General features: G+C 31.9%; 1 protein-coding gene across 6 annotated transcripts in view; it reads left to right on the forward strand.

Moving 5' to 3' along the window:
• LOC108913671 (eye-specific diacylglycerol kinase) overlaps positions 1-17,983 on the forward strand; it is a 674,863-nt gene extending 656,880 nt beyond the window's left edge. For all 6 annotated transcript variants that reach the window (XM_018719260.1, XM_018719268.1, XM_018719273.1 and 3 more), the window contains exons 16-18: positions 6,750-6,904; positions 15,503-15,666; positions 16,259-17,983. In XM_018719260.1, the coding sequence (XP_018574776.1) occupies positions 6,750-6,904; positions 15,503-15,666; positions 16,259-16,308 (369 nt within the window). In that variant the 3' untranslated portion in view covers positions 16,309-17,983. The remainder of the gene's footprint in view (positions 1-6,749; positions 6,905-15,502; positions 15,667-16,258) is intronic.
• Positions 17,984-24,127: the final 6,144 nt, after the last annotated feature.

Consider the following 24,127-nt stretch of genomic DNA (forward strand, 5'->3'; position numbering starts at 1 on the left):
GCCTCTTGACTTTTTCTTGTATTATTAAAATTAACAGAGTTAGGGAGGCTAGAAGTTAAGGGAAGATTTCAGAAATTTAAAAAAATCATAAGCAGAAAAATGAATGAATTTTGTAATTTTTTTTTCGATCTACTCTAAAAAATGTAACCTTTCTTTTCAGAGAAATAGATATATTTTTTAATTTTTAATAAGAAAGTTATAACAATTTCAATTTGTTGTTCACCCCCCTAAATATAGATTTTAACCTCGAAACAGGTCAATTTAATTTTGTCAATTTGTTTACATAAATCATATTTTTAATTCTTTTTGAGTAAATATGATTTTTTTATAAATAAAAAATATAATTTTTCTGAAATAAAAAATAAGGGTAGCAACCCCCAAACACGGAATCACTTGCGAAATATTTGTTTTTATCATAAGTAATTTCCATTTTGTTTCATTTCAAAATTAGAACCCCGGAAATTTTGAAAAAACTGTTTTGCGGGGGCGAACTTTGAGGGTGTATTTCACCCCGTGAATATGTTTTTCCGCCAATTAAAAAAATACGTGTCTCTTTACATTTTTTAGAGTAGATTGAAAAAAAATACAAAATTCATTAGTTTTTCTGCTTGTTATGATTTTTTTAAATTTCTGAAATCTTCCCTTAACTTCGAGCCTCCCTAACTCTATTAATTTTAATAGTACAAGAAAAAGTCAAGAAGACATTTTTATGTAGAATTGTATGCTTTACAACTTTTTTTTCTAGCCCTAGCCCCTTTTGAGTTATCTTGAAAAACTTCTTTGTTTTATCTTTTTTCACCCTTGGCCGGGGGATGAACAAATAATTACCGCCACTTATTGTTATAATATACCTCAAACTAAACTCATATCAAAAATTCAGGCAAGTTGACCAAAATTTCAATTTAAAGGCTTATTTAATTGGACTATTAGTACCTACTACAGAATTAATATGAAAAGCCACTAAGAAATTTCAAAATTTGTAAATAAATAAGAATCAGTCTCATTCTCTTCATTTTCTTGATCAATTTGTTGAAGCTAGAAAATTACCATTTTTGTATTTGTTGTACCAATAACTTCTCCAACTTGTTCAATTTATTTCGCCAAAGCAATTTGTTTTCAATTGGACAACTCAATATAAACATATCAATAGATACACTTACAGTAGATAGCAGACATATTGATGCGGTCCCTGTTTATACTTAACAAAAAAACGAATAAAATTTTTATCAAAATTTTAACATAAAACACTATGAAGTAAAATATGACTGAATGAAAATGTTTTATCTTTTTTATATGTACCCAATATTCTTGCAGGCATGTATTACTATTTAAGAAACATCTAAAAATTAATTTATTAAATGATATCGAGAGGCTTTTTATCGTACAAAAAGTCTAAATATATCTTTAAGTTCGTAAACGAAATACTTATTTATTTAGTCCTTGGGGAAATTGCTTTTAATTTAAAATATTACCGCCCACGAGAAAAATCTATTAAGAATAACAAGAACACACGCGATATGCACTAGACATTTACATAATGTTTTATAACAGTTTAATTAAAAATGAATTGAAATGGTTATTTTAATAATATGAAAATGCTTCTCTGGCACTGATGCAATTAACTTTTGAAAGTAGTTTTATTTAAACAAAATAGATAATTCTATGAAATTGACAAAAGTATTGAAACATATTTCTTTTTTAATTCAACGTTTAGATTCAAAAATTATTTCCTAAACTACATTTTTTAAGGATCATAAAATATACATATCTCAAAAATTAATTACAAAAGAAATATGAAAAAAAGTCCTTAGAATATGTATCTGAAAATGTTTCTTTTCTGAAGAAACAGTGTGTTGAAATGAAAAACACACTTACTATGATTATTTCTTACAATGTTTGGATTAAAAACTATTTTGAGTACGTAATTTCTGAGAGTGTTATTTTTTTATTGCACCAGGAGTTAATTTTGTTTTAAATACATGACTGTAGCAAAGACAAACGAACGTTTACTTACTGCAATTCAAGTGGTTACTAAGGCAATTTAAAGGCTCTCCCAAAAATAACGGAAGAATTGAATTGTGCGCCATTTTCATTCCAGATGAGCGCGTGAAGATTGTGAAAATTAATTTTTTTATTGTCTGCAACCAAACCTGTTTGTACAAATGTGCCTACTAATCTTTTCACTGTTGCTTCATTCATTCTATCGAAAATTGCACACAATTCAAATTCTGCCTTACTCGTGGGGCACTTCTTAGTAGCTACTAGAATGTATTATACAGGGTGTTTGTAACTAAGTGCGAAATATTTTAGGGGTATTTAGGGGTTATTTTGTGAAAAAAATTTCATATAAACATAGGTCGAAATATTCTTCATTTCCGAGATACAGAGAGTTTAAGTTTTAATTTCTTATGTATTTTTATGAATTATTTCAAATAGTTTTAAAGATGAATCAAAATTTGAAAAACGCTTTCGAGGGATATACAGGGTGTTTCAGTTTGATATGTCACAAACACGTGAGCATATTTTGGGAATAAAAATAAGAATAAAAGTCAGGTAAACTTTTGTTCTAACTTCCTTCGTTATGAAGATACAGGGGGTTGATTTTTTTCTATAAATTAAAATTTTCTTTCATAACTTAAACGGATTAAGATATTGTTAACAAATTTGGGGTACTGTGTAAGCCGAGGATATTGCATTTGCTGCCAAAATATGGCTCTTTAAAATTAAGCAGTGGCGTAGATACAGGGTGAGTCTGTCACTTTGGGCAAAATAAATATGTGACGCCACTGGTTAAATTAAAAAAAGTGATCATTTCATAATTTTACAATTCATTTCCAATAAAAATGGTCTCTTTCATTTTCTTCGTGTCTCTCATAGTTTAGTCACAAATTGAAATGTTTATGTGGAGCAAAATTGTGCTATTCGATTGTTAACTGCTATTGAACATATTAACTACAATAAGTAATATGATATTTTGCTTAATTTTGAAAATTTCTGGCGCAGTAATAATTTATGTATCCTATTGCCATAATCTTAAGAAGAAGTATGTAGTAGTACTTAACACATTATTTGTCCTTTTTATTTAATTAAGATAATATACATATGATCAAAATTATTATAAGAAAACTTCATGTCAGATAAAATCAAAACTTGTTTCAATATAATTTATTATTATTAAATATTAGACTCCTATCTAATAAAAATTTACAATAATTGTTCGAAGTGCCGTCCTTGAACTAGGATGCACGCTTCAGCTCGACGTAATAACGATCTCCGAACTCGTTCGAAAATCCCTGGGGTATTTAAAATTGCTCTACAACTATTTTGTATGCGAAGCTGTAGATCTTCAATACTTTGAACCTCTGTTTCGTATACCAAACTTTTTAAGTGACCCCACAAAAAGAAGTCAAGGGGGTTCAGGTCAGGCGACCTTGCTGGCCAAGCTACATGACCCCCTCGAGCTATCCACCTATTTGGATAGGTGTTCTGCAAATAATTCCTGGCAGCTAAACTGAAGTGGGCAGGTGCCCCGTCCTGCATAAACCAGAGCAATACTCTTGTTGCAAGTGGAACCTCTTCCAACAATCCTGGTAGGATTTCCTCTAAAAAATGCCTATAGGCTTGGCCGGTTAAACGGTTTGGCAAAACATGTGGCCCGATTAAAATATCGCCAATAATACCACACCAGATATTTAGCGAGAACTGCTGTTGATGCGTACCAGCGACAGTCCAATTAGGGTTCTCGTCAGCCCAGTAATGCATGTTGTGTGAGTTCATTATGCCATCTCTTGCAAAACTGGCTTCATCAGTAAATAATATGTGTGCTACAAAGTTAGGCTCTTCTGCACAACGGTTCAGCAGCCAGCGACAAAATTGTTGTCGAGGTGGATAATCTGCTGGAGTCAACGCTTGCACCTTTTGAAAGTGAAATGGATACAGCTGTTGATTACGAATTGTGCGCCAGACCGTTGTATGACTTACGCCCAATTCAGAGCTATTTTTTCTGGTGCTTGTCGTTGGTTCCCTTTCCACCATTTGAAGAATCTGATCTTCAAAATTTTGTTGTCGGAGTCGCGGTCTCTCAGTAGCCCCTATACGCATTCTAATTTCCCTTAAACGCGCGTCAACTGCCTGAAATACCCTTCGGTCAGGAATTCTTCTCCCACGAAAGTTTTCTGCGTACAATCGTCTCGCTTCAACAGCATTACCCCAGGCTGCACCATACATCAAATGCATATCTGCATACTCTTCATTTGTGAATGCAACCTGCGCCATTATTGAAAAACCACATATACATAAACTGCATAAACGCTATTTATCATAAACATTAACTGTCACATTCAAAACTACATAATAAATTGGATTTTGTTTTCACGGCATACTGAATTCAGAAGCATTGTCGCATGTTAACACAGTCGTCGAAAAACAGACTTCTATGAATATCCAATTTGTGACTAAACTATGAGAGACACGAAGAAAATGAAAGAGATCATTTTTATTGGAAATGAATTGTAAAATTATGAAATGATCACTTTTTTTAATNACTATACCAATAGAATACTTGAACGAAAATAATGCATACTGGTTATCAACACATTAAGCTGACGGTATAGTTCATGTGATTATTTAAAATATAATCTTGTCATATAGCAAGATATAATTTGTTGCCTCATTACGACACTTTATTCTGATGGAAAAAATGTTGAAAACCCAGCCGAATTTATACGACTGTCGGAAGTTCCGCTTCTCGGTAATATTGGAGCCAACGGCTCCGTAAAGTACGTCAGTATTTGAATTTAATTGAATGAAACCACATGCAATTAAAACAGGGAAATCTATCACATCTGGTCTAATTCTAGTCCAGGGGCTAGCAATTTATTTTCTGAGATAATTGTTGAAAATTATTATATCTTCGTGGCGGTTTAATTATCTAGTCTTCGTCAAAAAGACGGAAGTTTATACTACATTATATTAGAGGGTGAAAGGTAGGAAGAATAGAACATTTTTGTGATTGTGTAAATAAATGTCCAACACTTGAAAATGAATAGCGTTTCTGGTATTATTAAATAATATATAAAAATTCGTGTTTCATAACAGACAAGCATTTTTTTTAGTTTATTTTAAAGGTATTAACTTGAACAAATTAAAAAATCATATAAAAATCTTATTAAAGTATCAAAAGTCTAGGTACACAAAATAAATCTAACCTCGTAGACAAGATTCTTAACTGATGACATTCCGCGAAATAATTACTCTGCGGACTACACGTCCTGACTAGCATTGAATAGTATTAGTAATATCTAGTAATAAATATTTATATCAGAACTTCAAAATTAACTAAATATTATTAATTGAACAATGCAACGGTAAAAATATATATCTGTCATCATGACATTACTCAAAATTCCCTTTTAAAATATCCTCCATTAATCCAGTAAAAATATAATTTTATAAAAAAAAATCAGTTGGACATGTATAAAAACGCCTAGCAATGAAATTTAAAGAGTTTCATAGGCGTCCCTAAAAAAGATTTCGGCTAAAGGTAAAAAAATATAATTTGTATACATATAATGTGTAGAAAATTTCTATTAAGTTCATTTGGCCAACAACATATGTTAATTATTTGTCCTCAAACAATTTTATCATATTAATGGTAAATTTCATTTTGTACCGTTTCAAAAGGTCTCCAAAATGCCATGTTGTAATAATATTACCTAATAAACAAAATATCCCTCTTATTTCTTCCTTTCGCAATTGTAATATGAATGATTAATAGAAGGTGACTATAATAAATTAAAATTACCTGAATCACACCAAATTCCGCATTGCTGCACTGCACAGCCAGACGACTTGTCGACAACTGAAATTTGACGCAGTCGACCAGAGCAACAGTACGTATTGATGTTTGGCCGCACGCTCATTCTTCAACTGGGCTTACACATTTCTACCACCTGCACATTTAGTTCGACCAGACCTGTATATGGGTATGGCTAAATAAATGTGGGAACAGGTTTTTTAAATAGTTCAATGCCAATAGTTGGGTCGTCAACGATCGAACCTGGTACATACTGTCATCCTCGTGGTTCTTCAATTGAGATCGGAAAGACTATACCAGAATGTCATTTTGCTCTTTTTGTTTGAAATCAAAATTTTCGTTTATTTGATGTTATTTCACCCTTAATAAAGTTGATTGGATCAAGTAGTATGATACATCATTCAGTTCGTAATTTTATACTTCATCTAATGGAAAAATGTCATTATACTGCTTTTGATAATAAGTAAGTTATGATGGATAAAAAAAAACTTTCAATTTTTCCAAAATATTTCAGGAACTATTCGACTTACTTTCAATTTCTTTTTATAATTTTAAAAATGACCAATTTAACCATGCCTGTATTTCTTTCAGTTTAAGTCCTGTGATGTTCATCTTAAAAATGACGAAGAAAGTATACCTAGGATATTTTTTATGAACAATAAACTTAGAGTATTTATGACGCAGAATGCAGTAAATAGCATATTTACCAGAGGACTAGAATATGTTAATTAAATTTAATTAATTGTAAGATGCAGTTCAGTCCCTTTAAATTAATTACTTTCGCTGAGAGGCTCATTAAAACTGCTTTAGCAGACAAGTTTTTTCACATACCAGAACCTTTAAATCCAATTTATTCCAAAACTGCATTAGCAATAGTTTGAACTAACTTCTTCTGACTTCTTACCTCGACTCAGCATATAAAATTCACTTTCAGGTTAAAGAACTCCACAGCCAGGGATATTCTTTACAAACGAGAGATCCCTCGGGCCAAACAATGCTTCATTATGCTGCCCGCTATGGTCACAAGGACATTGTGAAATACCTGATAAGCTACGCTCCCTCCATCCTGAACGTGAAGGATTCCAATCTGTAAGTCCCATAATGCGACTTTGAACTAGACGGTAGAGGAGATTTTTAAATCATTGAAAGAAGGAACAAAGAAAGAACTGGATATAAATACTTTTAAAGTCAAAGCACGGCTCTCTTTGATGTTATCAAACATAGGTCACCATTAAAAACAAAAAATAAATCAACTCTGCTTATTGAGATTAGGTATATCCTCAAGTTATGTTATTGTCCATTAAGTTATATACAGGGTGTATCATAATTAATAGCGCGAATTGGAACAGCTATAAGCACATGATATTAGAAGTAAACAAGTCTTAGTAAACATAGCAATCATGCCCGCAAACGCAGCGTTTTCAAGATATAGGATGTCAAAAAAAAAATCCTTTTTTTCAGTTTTTTGACGATATCTCAGTAACCGTTTGAAATACAGAACTCAAATTTTGTACACTTATTATCATTAACATTAGCTACTCTTGGGCGCTAATTCAATTTTTATTCATATGACAATGGCAGAGATTTTAGGATTGCGTGAGGTTCTTTTGTCCCCAATTTTTACGACTATGGGAACATTGGTATTTTGAAACCGCTTTCTACACAAAAAAGTACACATCATCAAAAACTCTAACGGTAACAGTTTTCAAGAGAAATGACGTTTTATGATGGAAAACATGAAAGAAAATAGCGACATGATAAAAAAAATATTTCAAAACTAAGCAAATAAATAACAAAAATCACAACAGTTATTGAAAATGGCCTCCTTCTACGGTAATGCAGGCTTTCAACCTTCCAAATCATTTTCATTAAATTTCTCAGTTATCAAACTAAATTCAAACAGATCTGTTTTTAATTCACGAATTAGTCTAGTAATAAATAATGTAAGAGCTTTGGGAGTAAAATTGTTGCTTTCGTCACTGGTATCTTCTACTTATTTCTAGAAAGCATCATTTATATTTTAAAGAGTGTCAAATAGAGGATGTTAATGAACTTATGTCAAATATTTTTGCCACGTGTCCCTTATGCCAAAATGAGGTAAATTCACGGATTTGTGTTGAGTAAAATGGAATTTTAAAATCTGACTTACCTCAACATTGCAAGGAGCCACAACTGCTGGTTTTCATAGATGTTCGATGTACGCACCATTTACTTGCACACAAGCTTCAGCGTAACGTATCCAATTCGCTCGTACGCGTCGCAACATTGCCACGTCCTCTCGAATCGTATTACAAGCTTCGACAATACGATAACGCAGTTGATCGATGTCACGAACTTCCGTGAAATACACAACACTTTTCACATATCCCCACAAAAAGAAGTCTAAAGGGGTGTGATCCGAGAACCGGAGGGGCCATCTAACTAGGCTGCCGCGGCCTATCCAGCGATCGGGAAAAGTAATGTTTAGAAAGTCGCGCACTCTGAAAAAAAGTGAGCGGGGGTTCCGTCATGCAGTAACCACATATTTTGCCGAACATTTAATGACACGTCTTAACAATAACTCCGGCAAGCGATTTTGCAAAAAAATGTAGATATCTAATCGTCTAGGCAATTGAAAAGGTCCTATTAAAGTGTCATTAACGATACCGGCCCACATGTTCACTGAAAACTGTTGCTGAAAGGCAACGCGACGTATTTCGTGTGGATTTTCGATAATCCAGTGGTGAGTGTTGTGGACGTTACGTATACCATTTCGACTGAAACATGTATTTGCGCTGTAAATTGAGGATTTCTTGCATGTGCCTCAAGCAACCATACGCAAAAACCTCGACGTAGTGGAAAATCCTCGGGAGTAAGCGCTTGAACACGTTGAATATGAAATGGGTACTACTGAGCTTCTCGTAATGACCGCCACACAACGGGATGCGAAATATTTACTTGTGCGATATTTCTGGTGTGGGAGCACGTCGTTCAGGATATCTTTCATGGTACACCTGACAAGTTCTGTGGGCATTTTCGTTGGCTTCGCCATAAATTACGAGCATATCATAATATTTGCGATTGCTAGCTAAATAAATGCGCCATTTTCAAAAGAAAACTTGGGAATACGGCTATTAAATGTACGCTCGAAAAACAGCACAGCAATCACTACAACAATATACACTGCTCAAAATAATTAGAGGAACACTTATTTAAATCTCAATAACTTTTTTATTTGTAATACTATATAAATCTAATAATGCATATCTTAAAGACTAACATTTTGTTCGAATAAATTTACGAAAATAAAACAAATTTACATAATCATTATTACGACAATAGTACCAATTCAAAAAACTACAAGAAATAAAGTGAAACATACAACCAAAATTTCAATTTAGAAATATGCTGTGCCTTAGTATAGTAAACAATGTTGACAGTTCAGCATAAATTGTAAAAAATGAGGCATCTAAGTGAAGTTGAAGTCGTTCGTGTTGTTGCTAGTATAGAGTATGGCACCAGTATTCGACAGGTTGAAGAGATTTTAACGTAAGCCCTTCTGTCATCCATCGCGTGTGGAATCGTTACTTAGAAACCGGACGATATAAAAGACGCATAGGACAAGGTCCTAAGAGGAAAACAAACCGAATTCAGGACAGGTTTTTAGTCCTATCCTCCTTGCGTTCTCGTACATCCACAGCAAAAGACCTTCAAAGTAGGCTCAGAACGACTTATGGGTTTGAAATTTCAGATCAGACAGTTAGGAATAGACTGAGAGAAGCACACTTGAGACCAAGAAGACCCGTGTGAAAACCTATTTTAACTCCGTATCACATAAGGTCTCGTTTACATTTTGCACGTGAGCATGTGGCATGGCAACTTCGATATTGGAGACCAGTACTCTTCACAGATGAGTCACGATTTCGTTAAGTCGTTGTGTTGGTCGAGTACGTGTATACCGACATCCACATGAACGCCATTCTTCAGCTACCATACAAGAAGTCGAAAAATTTGGTGGTTGGTCAGTGATGGTTTGGGGCGGAATTAGTCTTGATGAAAGAACCGATCTTGTCATAGCTCCAGGGACTCTAACCGCTGAACGATACATTGATCTCATTCTAGAAGATCATGTTATACCAGCCGCTTATGGTATAGGTCCAAATTTTCTGTTTATGCAAGATAACGCAAGGCAACTGCGACTATCACCATGAAGTACCTTCAACATCATGGGATTCAATCCATGGATTGGCCTCCGCTAAGTCCTGATCTAAACCCCATCGAATCGAATTTGTTTAATTTTCGTAAATTTATTCTAACAAAATGTTAGTCTTCAAGATATGCATTATTAGATTTATATAGTATTACAAATAAAAAATTTATTGAGATTTAAATAAGTGTTCTTCTAATTATTTTGAGCAGTGACAAACTGACTTTCGAATACAGTCCGGTTTCATACGAAACCTACAAACTCGTAAAAAGTGTTACAAAATTTTTTGTAAGTACTCGCCGTGATAAAATACATGTATTTAAGCAGTTCCAAAACGGTTTTAAACACATTTTTAATTAGGTTTTTTCTCTATGACCTTAAACTTCCGATACAAGTTTGTGACATCAGTTCATTCAGCTTTTGGTCCTTTTTCACCGCTTTAAATTTTTGACATAAGTTCATTAACACCCTGTATATTTTCAGTTATTAATTTTAGTGTATTATATTTTCAGTGGGTAAAAATATTAGTTTTACATTTACATCACCTTATGGTTCTCTTAGAAACGCACCCTTATTTCGATAGTGGACTTTTAGTTGATTTCTAATTAACGTTTTTTATGTTTGCAACTATTTTCGAGATATTAACGTTGAAAATTACTTTCCTGAAATTGTCGGCCTTGATATATAAAAAAAAGAGGCACGAGAAACATTTATTGAAATTTTTCCTCGAAATGAGCATCTACACTTATTTTGCAAAATAAATAAAATATATGAGCCAATTTACAAACACATTAATGTAAATTTTTTGGCCGCTCTGTAAAATTGTGTGTAAATTGTCACATAAAATTGTTTCCTTCAGCAAAATAACTATAGAGCCCCAAACGTATTTCATACTTCAAAATTGTGAATTTCAGGAAGCCGACTGTATGAGAACAATTTTTTACTCAAATAGAAACTGTAACAAAGTTTAGGAAAAAAAATATTCAGTACACCAACCGTGGCAAGTTAATGTGTATACGCCTTTGCGCCCAGCTCTGTTGGGTATAGCAAAATGAAGTAATCCGAAAGGGATTGTATCTGGGAAAATGATGTGAGTCACGACACGCTGTTAACGCATTATGAAATGCCAAATCATAATGTGGGAACCGTTCCATGTATTTCTTATATATTTTTAAGGGCGAATCTGTAATTGGTTTGATTTAATCGATATGCTTGTTAATGTGTTTAGTGGGAAACCCGACCACGATTTTCGGGGCTTTTTCCATGACAAAGCTATTTAAAGCATGGTCACTTATAACCGAGTGTAATGGAGCGCATATGATCAATCAGCTAAACTAAATTATCATATCCTGATGATTTATACCGACCATTCGCTTCATATAAAGTGGCTGTTAGGTCTGTTTTTGCAGCAGTTGAAGACTGATTTAACCAATTGATTCGTGACCTTAGACTCGCTGAATGTACATACATGACATTTAAGTCGGCGAATATATCTGATAGTTTGAAAACAGTTTGAGACTGCTACAGAAACAAAACATTGAAAAATTGAAATACCTAAAATAAAATAAAGCGTTGTTCGTAAAAACATAGTCAGATTGCATTAAATGAAACTGAAGGATGTGGTTCGTTGTACGTACGAAATTTTACAACTTGAATAAGGGCTCTTAGGCTACGATTCTTGAATCTGTTAAAAATTCCATTACTTTGAGCATTCCTGCAATGCATTCGATGAAAATTAGCTATTATCAAAAAGGAATAAAGAGATTATAAAGGTATATGACGAGAGCACGATAAAAAATATCTTTGGACAAGTCTTCATTCAACGAATTTTTGGATATACAGGGTGTTTCATAATGATGTGCAAATATTTTAAGGAGGTGTTTAAAAAGTAATTTGAGTGGGATACTTCCAATACATTTTTTTGATTTGAGCCTGCTGAGAAAATATTCAAATCTCAGTCTCCGAAAAAATTAGATTTTACTTTTTTTATTAAATTTTTAATTCATATTTGCTTAGCTTTTCCTATTGATAAAAAAGAATTGTCACAAAAAGCATGTCAAAAACGACGATCGTTTTTGGTAACTGTTATACTAATTATGTGTACCTAATCGGCAAAGAAAAATAATTTAATTTTTTGCTCGTAAACCATTAAGTATACGAAAAAATGGAAAGGGTAAAAAGGTTTCTAAATGAAATGTAGTATTAAAAGTTGTTTTTCTTGTTGGAATTGGCTAACGTAGAAAAAAGTTGTAAGAGAAATAAAACCAAAGGTGCTAATTTCTTTCATTCAAAGAAATGAACCTGAAAAAAAAGACTACCAAAAAATACCATTCAGTTCATTCAGTTGTTAACGTGTACCAAAATTCAAATTTCTAAATTTAACCGTTTTCGTGAAAAAATGAATAAAAGCTAATTTTTTCGGCAATTTTGAGATTTGAATATTACCTTAGGGGCGGCTCAAATCAAAAAAAATATATTGGAAGTATCCCCCCCCCTAGAATTACTTTCCAAACACCTACTTAAAATATTTGCACATCATTATGCAGCACCCTATATACAGGCTGTTTCTGAAACAAGGTAATATTTCTGTAGGAGACATAATATTTAGAAAATATTTCCCACCCGAAGGAAAGCTTTGCATAGCCCAAGATAAATTAAATTTCATGTTTGCAAATTAAAAGAGGTTTTAAAGAAAAAACTTTAAATAATAAGCTAATAAAAAAATTTTGTAAGTGAAAAGTAAAAAGACAGTTGAATCAGAATTAAGTAATATTTTTTATGCTGTATCATATAAATATCCATGTGAATAAATATTGTTGGAATGTAATGTAATGTAAAAAATAGAACGGAGATCATTTACTTCATTTTCACCTTCATCTTCTACGACACAATTGAATATCCGATAATGAAATCGCAATGTAAATATGGACCCTTTTACATCCCAATTCTGGAGAATTTAGCAGCATTACCGCGAACGACTTGAAGCTGCCTGGATTTTCGATCGCTACGTGAATGTTAGAGAAATTCCGGTCAATTACCACACTTCTCCGTGAAGAGGACACATTCACACTACGATTCCATTTGTGGTTATTCAGTTGTGTTGAAACTATCAGCGACAATTGTCTATAGGTTCTTTTTTCATTCATAATTTTGTGGCGATTGTAGATACAGTGAGTGCAGTACTAGTATATCTATTTCGTCAGGTACAATTTTTAGAAACCTGCTCGAAGAAACCCCAGGTAATCTTACACAAAATAAAGATGAAAATATCGGATCTAGTACCATAAAAAAAAGAGCTGCTAATGAAGATGACGACGTCCGTTGTTTTTTTACAAAATCGAAGAAAGGAAATTGTGAAATAAGGAAGATAAGTTAATTATAGTGTTCTGAAAAAAGACGTACGGTTCTTGACAATAATGTATTAATGTAATATCGAATGACGGTAGGTGTAATGGGATAAATTAGAGTCGTGAATTAAAAAGAACTCTATAGTTTTTTATGACAAAATCATTGTGTGAATGAAGTTAAATTATTGGCATTGGAGATTAAAAAGATTCCAGAAAATATGAATCGCCGTACCAAGAGTCAACTATTAGTTGTTACTTTAAACGTACAAATGTTGTTTATGCACATGCCGATGAAGACAACATCAACTACTAAAAACTACACAGGCCGATAAAACATTTTTTTTGTTTTTTAGATCAAATAAGGTTCTTTTATATATGTATGCATTTTAATGTTCTGGAAACGAATTTCTTGGTTTCTGAAAAAATTCTGACGCAAGAGTTTTTCACAAATCACCTTCAAATGCACGATATTTCTGGTTTTATGACATCAACATATCTTTAAAGTAATTTGAAGCAGACTTAGCAAATGAAACAGGTGAAATCCATTTGTGTTAAACTTCGTAGCTGGAATCATTAAAATAGTTTCTGTAAATTTCTCGAATTCGTTGAGTTATATTCGGAAGAGATTTGTTGAAAGTATGCTCACCACACATAAAGCAAAACCTATTTATTGGATTCAGACAATCCTTGTGATGCCTTGTTGCAGTAGCTGCATTAGAGGCCAAGCGACCCACCTCCAATACATTGCGGTTTGCTTGATGAGGACCAGTAGAAGCCCGCTCGCCCACTTCTAGTCTTGCTCCTTCTGGGTATCCGAGATCCTGTTGCGTACGATTTTCTTCGTCTTGATCCGTCCATTCTAAATTTTTTATTCTGGGAACTTGCCCATAGGTGAATCTTAGTCTGAATTGGAAATCAATCAACATTCATCCAGAGCTCAAGCTTCAAGGCCACGACAACGCATTCACGATCTTGGGGAATAATCTATATCGTAGTCCTGATGAAATGATATTACCGAATAAAAATTGATGGCATTGGAGAATAGGAATACAAAATGTCGACTGTCAAATGAACCAGAAAGTAAAGATTCGCAGACACCCAGCTCCATTCACGAAATGAAGCTGTTGACCACCATATCTATATTGACAGCCTATTGACAATCAATTGTCGATTGATGATATTCCATAACTTAAAAATCTATACCTCAACCTTTCATACGCAGTCTTATGCAAAAATTGTGAAAATCAGAATTCTGTTCATATCACACAAATTTTGATGAGTGGCATGAAATAATGCCAGAAAACCTGAAATATCACGCATTTGAAGGTGATTTGCGGAAAATCGTTGCGTTAGAATTTTTTCTAACCCTGAAATTCGTTTTCAGAACATCAAAATACATAGGAATAACCGTGTCTGATCTAAAAGACAAACACTTTTTTTCTCGGCCTGTGCTTTTTATTCAGGATAACAACCGCACTGATATTTATATGGTGCAGCTCAAATTTTTCCATTTTCTAATCAAATAACATCACAACAACCAATAACAGTTACAACTCAATATGAAAGGACCCAAACGTCGCAAGAACTTGTGTCAATAGTTTGTACTAACCTAATGAATGAATCTAAAAACTCCCTTAATTGTTCCTCAACATATTCTCAGTTCAGTGATGTCCCAAATCACTGTTAATTGAGAATTGCAAAATTGTCCTCTTTAAATGCGAGGAATAACATTGTCAATATCTAAAACACTGGGATACTACAATAAATGTCCTAACCTGTGGTACACTTCTATCTGGATGTCAGTTGTTATAAATCAGACAAATAAATAACATTTACCATAAATATAATGTAAAAGAAATTATTAGTAACGCTATAAGGCAACCAAAAGATGAGATAATTGACAATAACTTTCTGAGTAACTGGCATCTGAAAACTCATAACAACAATTTGACACCAGAACTACCGCCTATCGACAATTTACGGAAGATAAAAAACCAGTAACCACCAAGTGTTTCACGAAGCATAAAAATAATTTTTAAAAGTATGACAAATATGTTGTTAGTCGATTATTTATTGAAAATAACATCTCTTTTAAACGATGAATGGTGATTTGTATTAAATAAGCAACAGTATTAATTGCAGCTTTGTTTTTAGGGGCCAATCGGCGCTTCACAAGGCTGTGGCTTATAAGTGGCGGAGTATTTGTTGCATTTTGGTAGCCGGTGGTGCAGCACTTGATGTTACCGATCATAGAGGGCTCACACCAAAATTACTGGCGATCCAATGTGATGACCACGAACTAGCCACCTATTTTGAAAGTAAGTTTCTTTCCTCAGTTTTCTAAAACGTTTTTATTAATGGGCGTATTATTAGAACCGACATAAACAGCAATTTTAAAAACGACTTTAGAATATTATTACATAATAAAAATATATACATGACCATTCAGAACTTATTCCAAAAAAAATGGTGGGTATACAACTGGTATAAATATTTATTTAGATCAGTTATTAAAAAATTATCCAAAAACAGAAAGTACACATAAAAAATACTAAAATGCCCTACTCTGTTTGCACTACACTAGTCACTAATTAATTAAGTATATGATTTACCGTACTGAACACTAACTAAATATGTATGTATATTATAAAAATTTAAAAACAAATCCCAAAAACTCTAGTCGAACTCATGTACTATCGTCCAGTTAAGTTTTTCTTCTCTTCTGTAAAGAGTACGAAACATTAACTGAATTTTAACTTTGTACACGCTTTGTCTAATTTTCGTTGGATAAGTTCTGAACCATGTCGTATATAAATAAAGTTATTTATGAACGGATTTAATTCTCTATTTAAATGAAACATGAAATGGGAGCGTCAAAACAAATTACTAAAACTGCATTTGTTATTACAGGTCAAGAGCACTTCCAACAGGTTTCCTCGGACCTCGGAACTGTTGTTTAAAACAACATTAACGTTTCTTATGGCCCTTCAGGCATCAAAGCAATTTCATCTCTCTCTTCTGAATATGCCTTACTATATCCAAAATTTAATACATATTATATATCTAATCGTTGTATATTATATGAAGAAAAATGTGATAATACTATACATAAGCCTTCAATATTTATCTTTTATTTATTGTAAAAAGTTACTAAACGAATGATAATTAGGTAGGGAATTATTTTAATTTTTTAATACAGAACGTGGTTGTGAGCCACATTTTGTACCATAACTCCAAGGCCAATTTATACTTGACTATGGAAAATAATTTTTAATTTATTAAAATGAGCGTATCAATGCTAATTTTTGCTAATTTTATCTAAATTGTGTTCTACTTAAGGCTACAATTTTTTTATTTATTGATCAAACTTTAACGATATTTTTTTCTCATGGAAGGGTGTAAGAAACGTGCAAATAATTTAATAATTCAGTGCCACGGTTAACAACGTCCGTTTTCAAAATGCAAAAGTACTATAGGGATCTTTTTAAGGAAAAAATTCCAATGGATTCCTTCTTAAGGTGGTGAAACACAATGCACCAATTTTTGTAGTACTAGCTCACTCTACAGGGTGTCCACTTAAAACGTATTATTCCGTAGCGCTGGCAATATAAGTAGTACAAAAAAGAGTCTCAGATGAAAATGGCACCAATTCAATATTTTCCCTTTTTTAATTATGTACCTAATTTCCTGGTGAATTTAAAGCTTTCTTTCATGAAAAAATATTGGTTATATGTCGTACCATTCCCATGTTACTTTTTCATCATTCATCCATTCACATCATCAAATCTTCAATAACGATTTTTCTTGATTTTATTAAATTGAAGTTTATCTTAAATTAGACACAGGTAGATACAAAATTAAATTTTCTTTAGGCATGACATGCTTCCGACAAACTTTCACGATATCTGTATAACAAAAAGAATCGTTAAAATAGGTAAATGAATAAGTTAGGAGGATTTCTAGTCTCTTATTTTATTAATAAAGTTCTCCTAGTCAAGTATAAAAGACATAAGTAACAGATTTATTATTTTCAATTGACAAAATAAACTAAACAGAATATTTAGGTTGAATAATTATATACATATATTGAAGAAAAATGTAAAAAATTTCTAACTGTAACACGAATTCATATTTTTTCACTAGTTGTACATACCTAGACCAAAAAATAATGTTAGAAACACATGTATTCTTCCAACAGAACAATCATGAATTTGATTCCGTAGATCTGTGGAATTTTCAAACTCATCTGAAAACATATCATTCATAACATTCCAGTATAATATTAGGTGTTAGTTGATTAGGTGAAAATATTTATTATGTTATGTTTTCTCGCTTAAAGTAAATTCGAAAACAGGGCAATAATATTAGTGTTTAGTAATTTTGATGTATTACATTGTGTCACTATAGTATCCTGGAGTATACCTATGTGTATTGGGTAAAAAAATTATGTCAGCATTACACAAAACAAGTTTAAATAACTTTCTGTTCATTTAAAAGATTTTAGCAGTTCTAAATTAGCGTAAATAAAATCATGATCTTAATTTTAATGAAGGACTCTACAGGATGTTTGTATGTTTCGTTTCCGAGATAAAGAGTGTTTCAATTTTAATTTTTAATTTATTTTTATTAATTATTTCAGAGTTTTAAAGATATTGATTCGAAATTTGAAAAACGCTTTGGTGGGATAAATGTGCTTTTTTGGGGTGATCCGAATATTTCTACTTGCACCAGTAGCGTTCGTACAAGAATGCCAGAACTTTTTTAATAAAAAAAATGGTATGCCACTGACTTTTTCCCGTTTTAAAATAACATTTACTTACATGTTTTTCATCAACAGCTTTTGGTAGCATAAAATAAATAATTCCGGATACTTTTTATTTACTTGTGACTTAGAGTTAGCTATTAATATAAAAAGTCTGAAATACAGAATACATCAAATTAAATACCACCTTTCAAACTGTTTGTTTATCGTACCAAAATGGATAAAATTTACCTTGGCTATAGGGCTCACAAAAACACTCTTCTTATTTTTCTAAAACTAGTACGCCCTTAAATGGCACAGTTTAATTTATACGCCCTGTACGCTTGCACCAACAAAAATGTACCTAATGGTTTTGGCTCGGAGATAGTTAAAACTGTAATTGAAGTTTCTTTCCAACATCGACACGAGCCATTTGGCAACAAAGCTGTGGGGGAAAATCATCAAAGTTTAACCAACACCGGATAACGCTGATGTTTCGACTGTAAAAATAGACGTTCAATCGCTTCAAACGAAACGGATAAATCCCTAGTAGTGAACTTTAAGTTTCTTGCTAATACCACTAGATGTAACGTTTTATTTCTCGAAACTAGGTCACCATATCTCCCCATTTTATAACTTGTTGTTATGAAAGATATTATTATGCTGGGGCTGGAAACTGGCTCGATGAGATACCACAAAGATATGATCAAATACTCTTATATAATATCTACCATCGCCGTTTGAAGGATATTATTAGGTATTTATTTTTTGAAATAAGTTTGTCTAAGAAGGTACCCTCACCCTGAGACAATTTAGGATCTCCTGATACATTTCAAATGAAAACTTATAAAAAATTATTATTTATTGTCCAATTTAATGTATTTTTTTTTTTTGAGTTAGAGCCTACTTTTTCTCGGTTACAAATTTGACAAAAATTTCATGAAAAAGTAAAGTGTTCAATACTCATGTCATTTTTATGGTTTTTGGTTATTCCTAATAAATAATTGGTGCATCCATTAAAATTAAAAATTATTTTTTAATTTGGAACTTCGCGTTATAGAAGAACACATTTTATTTGTTTATTTAAATTATTTATGATTCCATAGATTGCTTACCCCGTTTGAGAAGAATTGAAGTTATAAAAACTTTAATATTAATTTTACAATAAGCATTAAATAGTTTTTTCTCGAAATTTGGTATAAACTACATTGAGAGAATACAGAATTCAGTGATATAGCCAAATTTTTAATAAAAAGCCACTAACTAATTTTTCACACAACTGTTTTTCGTCTAGCATTAAACAATACCAAAATAAGGAAAAATATAACAAAAATCATTAATTTCATAAATATAAACATAATTTAATAAGAAGCTTAAGTAGTAACAATTTGCGAATTAATTTATTATAATAATTAATGTTAATTATTTCTTGAGCACAATTATTGGTAGTAATACCAGAATATGTAGGTATTCGGTAAATGTTTGAAGTGCTAGCAGCATGGTGACATTTCTATAGATGAGGTCCTGGTATTTCATTTATTTGGTCGGAAATATTTAATACTTTAGTTGTGTTATTTTTTCTACTGCTGTTTTGGGTTTGTCAGGATTTTCTGAGAAATGTGAATCTTATTTCATAAGCAGTCATCGATAGTTAGCTAGTAGAGAACGGCGAAAACAATGTCCTGTGTAGGTATTAGGTTCAGGCAGTTCAAAAAAAAGTAACTGTTTTGCTTGGAATTTTGCTAAATACATTTTTCCGATCGGTTGCACTGTGCATTTATTATTCTTGTAATAAATGAACAGGAGTGTGGATAGGTCTAAGGGAAATATATTTTTTGTATATTTAAGTAGATTCAATTCATCGACTGTTTTGTTTGTAACTATAAACGCTCTTGTAATATTATTTTTTGTTTGTGGAACTCTAACAATCAAACCTCTATTATCTATGCGGTCAAATTTCATATTCAACCACTTCGATGACTCGCTCTGTATAGTCCCGTAATAAGAAAAACCTATAATACAATGCCAATAAAAAACATAATTAATTCAACTTAGTTTACCTTTATCATAAGATATTCCGAATCATGTGCTTTCTTAAAAAAATTAGGACATTGTTCTTGAGTCAAACTTTTAGACTTTTTGGGCACGTAATTTACAGAATTATGTTGAAAAAAACTTTATGAAAATTATCAAAACTATTATCTTTAAAGGTGCTTTCAACATTGAAAATTCAGACAATAGTGTGCCTGCGTTTACAATCTTTGATCTTTCTGATAAATATGCAAGGAGTACATTTTCTGTTAAGTTTTTGGCCTTTTTAATCCTTTTCCAGTTGTTGATCAATTCATAATACTTTTCGTACCGTTATCTTGACTTTGTAGGTAACGAATTCAGAGAAATATTGCTAGTTTCCTCTTACAAGTCCGGTGGAGTATTCGTAAATTCTTCATCACTTCCTGAGTTACCATTCATTTTAATCACAGAATTACAGATGTTCACAACTTATTGTTACTTTACACTTTAGTTGTTTGTTTTGCTTCCAAATTTTGGTTTAAATTGATATTTAATGAAAAATTATATAAAACATCAAAGTACGCAAATGACAAACAAAGGTGTCCAGATTGTAAAAAACTACGAGTTGTTATAGGTTTAGCGGCCCAAATAGGTCGATAAATATTACTTTCTGTCATATTTTTAGGTTCAATATAATTCATTTTCACATATGCCAGACGAAAAAATATATTTTTTACAAGGATGTGTCCATATGAAACGGGTCAATTGTAGACGTAAAAGAATAGAGAAAAAATTGTGAAAATTAAATTAAATAATAGGCCAGAATTTCCTACTACAGTATGGAAATTGATATAATTTTGGTCTATTTCTGGTAGTTTAACGTAAATACGCTAAATCAAATTTCAACCCAATTGCGTACAAATAAAGAAGAATTTAACAACCTTGAGAAATTACCTTTTTCAGTGTAAGTAACTTTTATACTCATTGAAATATCTGAACTGCAAAATTATTTATTACATAATACACTTCGCAAAAAACATAAAGTTTCTGTTTTATACTGACATTATTTTTCCAACATTTTTTTTTAGATATTGACACACTGTAATGCTGTAAAGTACACGAAGCAATGTGTAGTTTAAAATTTTTCTAAACGCATACGGAAAAACAAAAAGTATAAGTAGAGACTAAACTCTATTAATTAAAAATGTCATCGACTTATTTGAAATTAACAGAAAAATTATTAGAGAAGTTTTGGATATCCACACATTTGACAAATACTTTCACAATATGTTTTAGAAAAATTTTAAATGTTCTTGTCGTTAAATTAATTCCTGTATCTTCGCAACGAATTTAAAATTTTTAACTGAAAGACAATCTTCTATGTTCGAGTAATTGTTGTATAAGTGCTATTAGATGTATAAAATATATTTTCCTTTTTAGATTTTTTTTATTACCATTTGAAACTTGCATTGCATCTAGGATTTGAGATATTATAAAATATATTGTACATAACATTAGTTCTAGCGTAGGTTTGACTATATTATTCACGTAGTTTACTTATAGAGAGCCTAGTGAAATAATTTTATGAACTATTTGATGTAAATTATCCAGATGTATTTTTTGTTTCAACATAACTAGTGTTTACATACAGGGTAGGCCATTTTAATCCCTCCACCCGAATATCTCTGCCCAGGTAAAGTTTAGCGAAAAATGTTTCAGTCAAAAGTTACCGGACTCGGAGGTGGACATGTTATAGTGACATTGCCTATGACCTTGAGGGTCATTGTCAAGGTCAACGTTGGTTTTTTAAATAGGAACCCCTATTTTTCATCCAGGATTCGGAAAGAGCGGGAAACTCCACGTTCAAAAGATGTATCATATGTGGGGTCGGTTGATCACCCAAGGTCATGTAATGGTCAATTTTATTTTTTCCCCCAAATGTCCCTCCAAAGGTAAGGTTTAACAAAAAATGTTTCAAATAAAAGTTGCTCGACTCCGAGGGGACATGTTATGGTGACCTTCGTTCTGATCTTGGTCGTGATTTTCAAAGTCATTTCAAGGTCAACTTTAGTTTTTTGGAGGAAACACCTAGTTTTGACCTCGAATTCGAGTAGAGCGAAAACTTCTACATTTAATAATATTTATTATGATCATACAAATGTTTGCTAAATGTACGAAACTGTAAATGACAAATTCAAAGATCGGTTCTAGAAAATTATATTTATATTACAATTGATACCAATTAATTACAAAAAAAATTGACCTTTACATGCCCTTGGGTGGTCAACCGACCCCACATACATCATCTGAACGTAGAATGTCCTGCTCTTTCCAAATCCGGGGTCAAAAATATGGGTTCATACTTAAAAAAAAGTTCACCTTGAAATTACCTTGAAAATGACCCTCAAGGTCTTAGGCAATGTGACTATAACATGTCCCTCTCCGAGTCCAGTAACTTTTGTCTGAAACATTTTTCGCTAAAGTTTACCTGGGCAGAGATACCCGGGTGGTGGGATTAAAATATAAATAATCCAGAAATAGCAAAAGTGACATCTTAATGGTCGTAAGACAATTCAAAAAAAAAATATGTTCACAATAATTGACAATTTGGTATTGTCTAGTAACGAGATCTGTACCTGGAAAGGAAAAGGCAGCTACCATAAGAGATTTTTTAGAGGTTTAGTTAGGTGAGGTAATTATAGTTCATAAAATTATTATACATTATTTTAATGGTAACATACTGTAGGAAAAATAGAAAAAAATGCCTAAACCTATTCAAATACCTGTTTTTCCATCTATAGTGTACTCTGAAATATATTACAAATAACAGATTCTTTTAACACAACAATTGAATTTGATTTGAATATTGCAGGCGACATATTGCATAAAAAAATTAAGTAAAAACACATAGTCGTCAATAAAGGAGAAAATATCCCTTTTTCCGACGCCACTGGGTAGGCTTTTTCCCAACACTACATCAAAGTTGAAGAATTTATTTATTCATTCTTCTCATATTTAAAAGTTCAGATTTCATTAATTATTGTGTTTATTTTAAAGGGGAGAGTCGGAGTAGAAGAATGTCGATTAGCATTTGCAACGATTGTTGTATGTTTATAAAATAATTGAATCCGTTTTCATTAACCTACTCCCAACCTACAAGATTTTGGGTATGTTTTAGGTATCAAAATTAAATCTCCAATATTGATATAACTGAACACCATTTCTATTTCTCTTCCTACTTTTATACCATTAAAATGTATTACTTAAATAGTAACCAAATTGTCTGACAAATTTCAAGTTCAGTCAAACAATTTGACAACATTATGTATATTTAATATTTCTTTTTTTAAATATTTATGAAAGTCCATACAAATGGCAAAATCTCGCTCGATTATCTTTCACTAGCTATTTATGAAAAAAATGTGATTTAATGTATAAATCTTAGACGTGTAAATTAATTTAGATTTCCTAGGACTTAGATATATCTGAACACTACTGTTATGTGATTTTTATATGCAACTGGAAGGAAACTGTACAAAATATAATTCCTGTCAAACGCTTAGAAAGCTCTGGATTACTGAAGCTGAAGCTGAAATAAATATTCCTCCAAAACTTGCCTAAAATATTTATCTTGGCCTCAGGAATGCGTTTCGTCTGAAAGTAAATCGTTTGTGTAACATTATTTCAACAAAAATAATACAGTGGCTTAACAAGTATATTCCTGTAGAATAATATTACTGTATATTGTTTAAAAAATTTAATGCCGCAATATATTAAATTATATTATGGAGTTTCTTGACACGCCACTGTTAATTAAAAATATATAATTTAAAGAGGATCTAATTTTTACTGTGCAAACAAACATTTAACAAGACCACTGAGAAGTAACTAATTGTATATAGCCATTTTCTGCAGCAAATCCGCGGATGTATATTCCAATTGGACCCTAAAATATATTTTTATAAAATATCTTAATTATAAACCTCAACTCATCATTTTATTTCGGTTATATAATATGGGTCTAT

Source organism: Anoplophora glabripennis, unplaced genomic scaffold, assembly GCF_000390285.2.
Source record: "Anoplophora glabripennis isolate ALB-LARVAE unplaced genomic scaffold, Agla_2.0 scaffold34, whole genome shotgun sequence".
In the NCBI taxonomy this organism is placed as follows: domain Eukaryota; kingdom Metazoa; phylum Arthropoda; class Insecta; order Coleoptera; family Cerambycidae; genus Anoplophora; species Anoplophora glabripennis.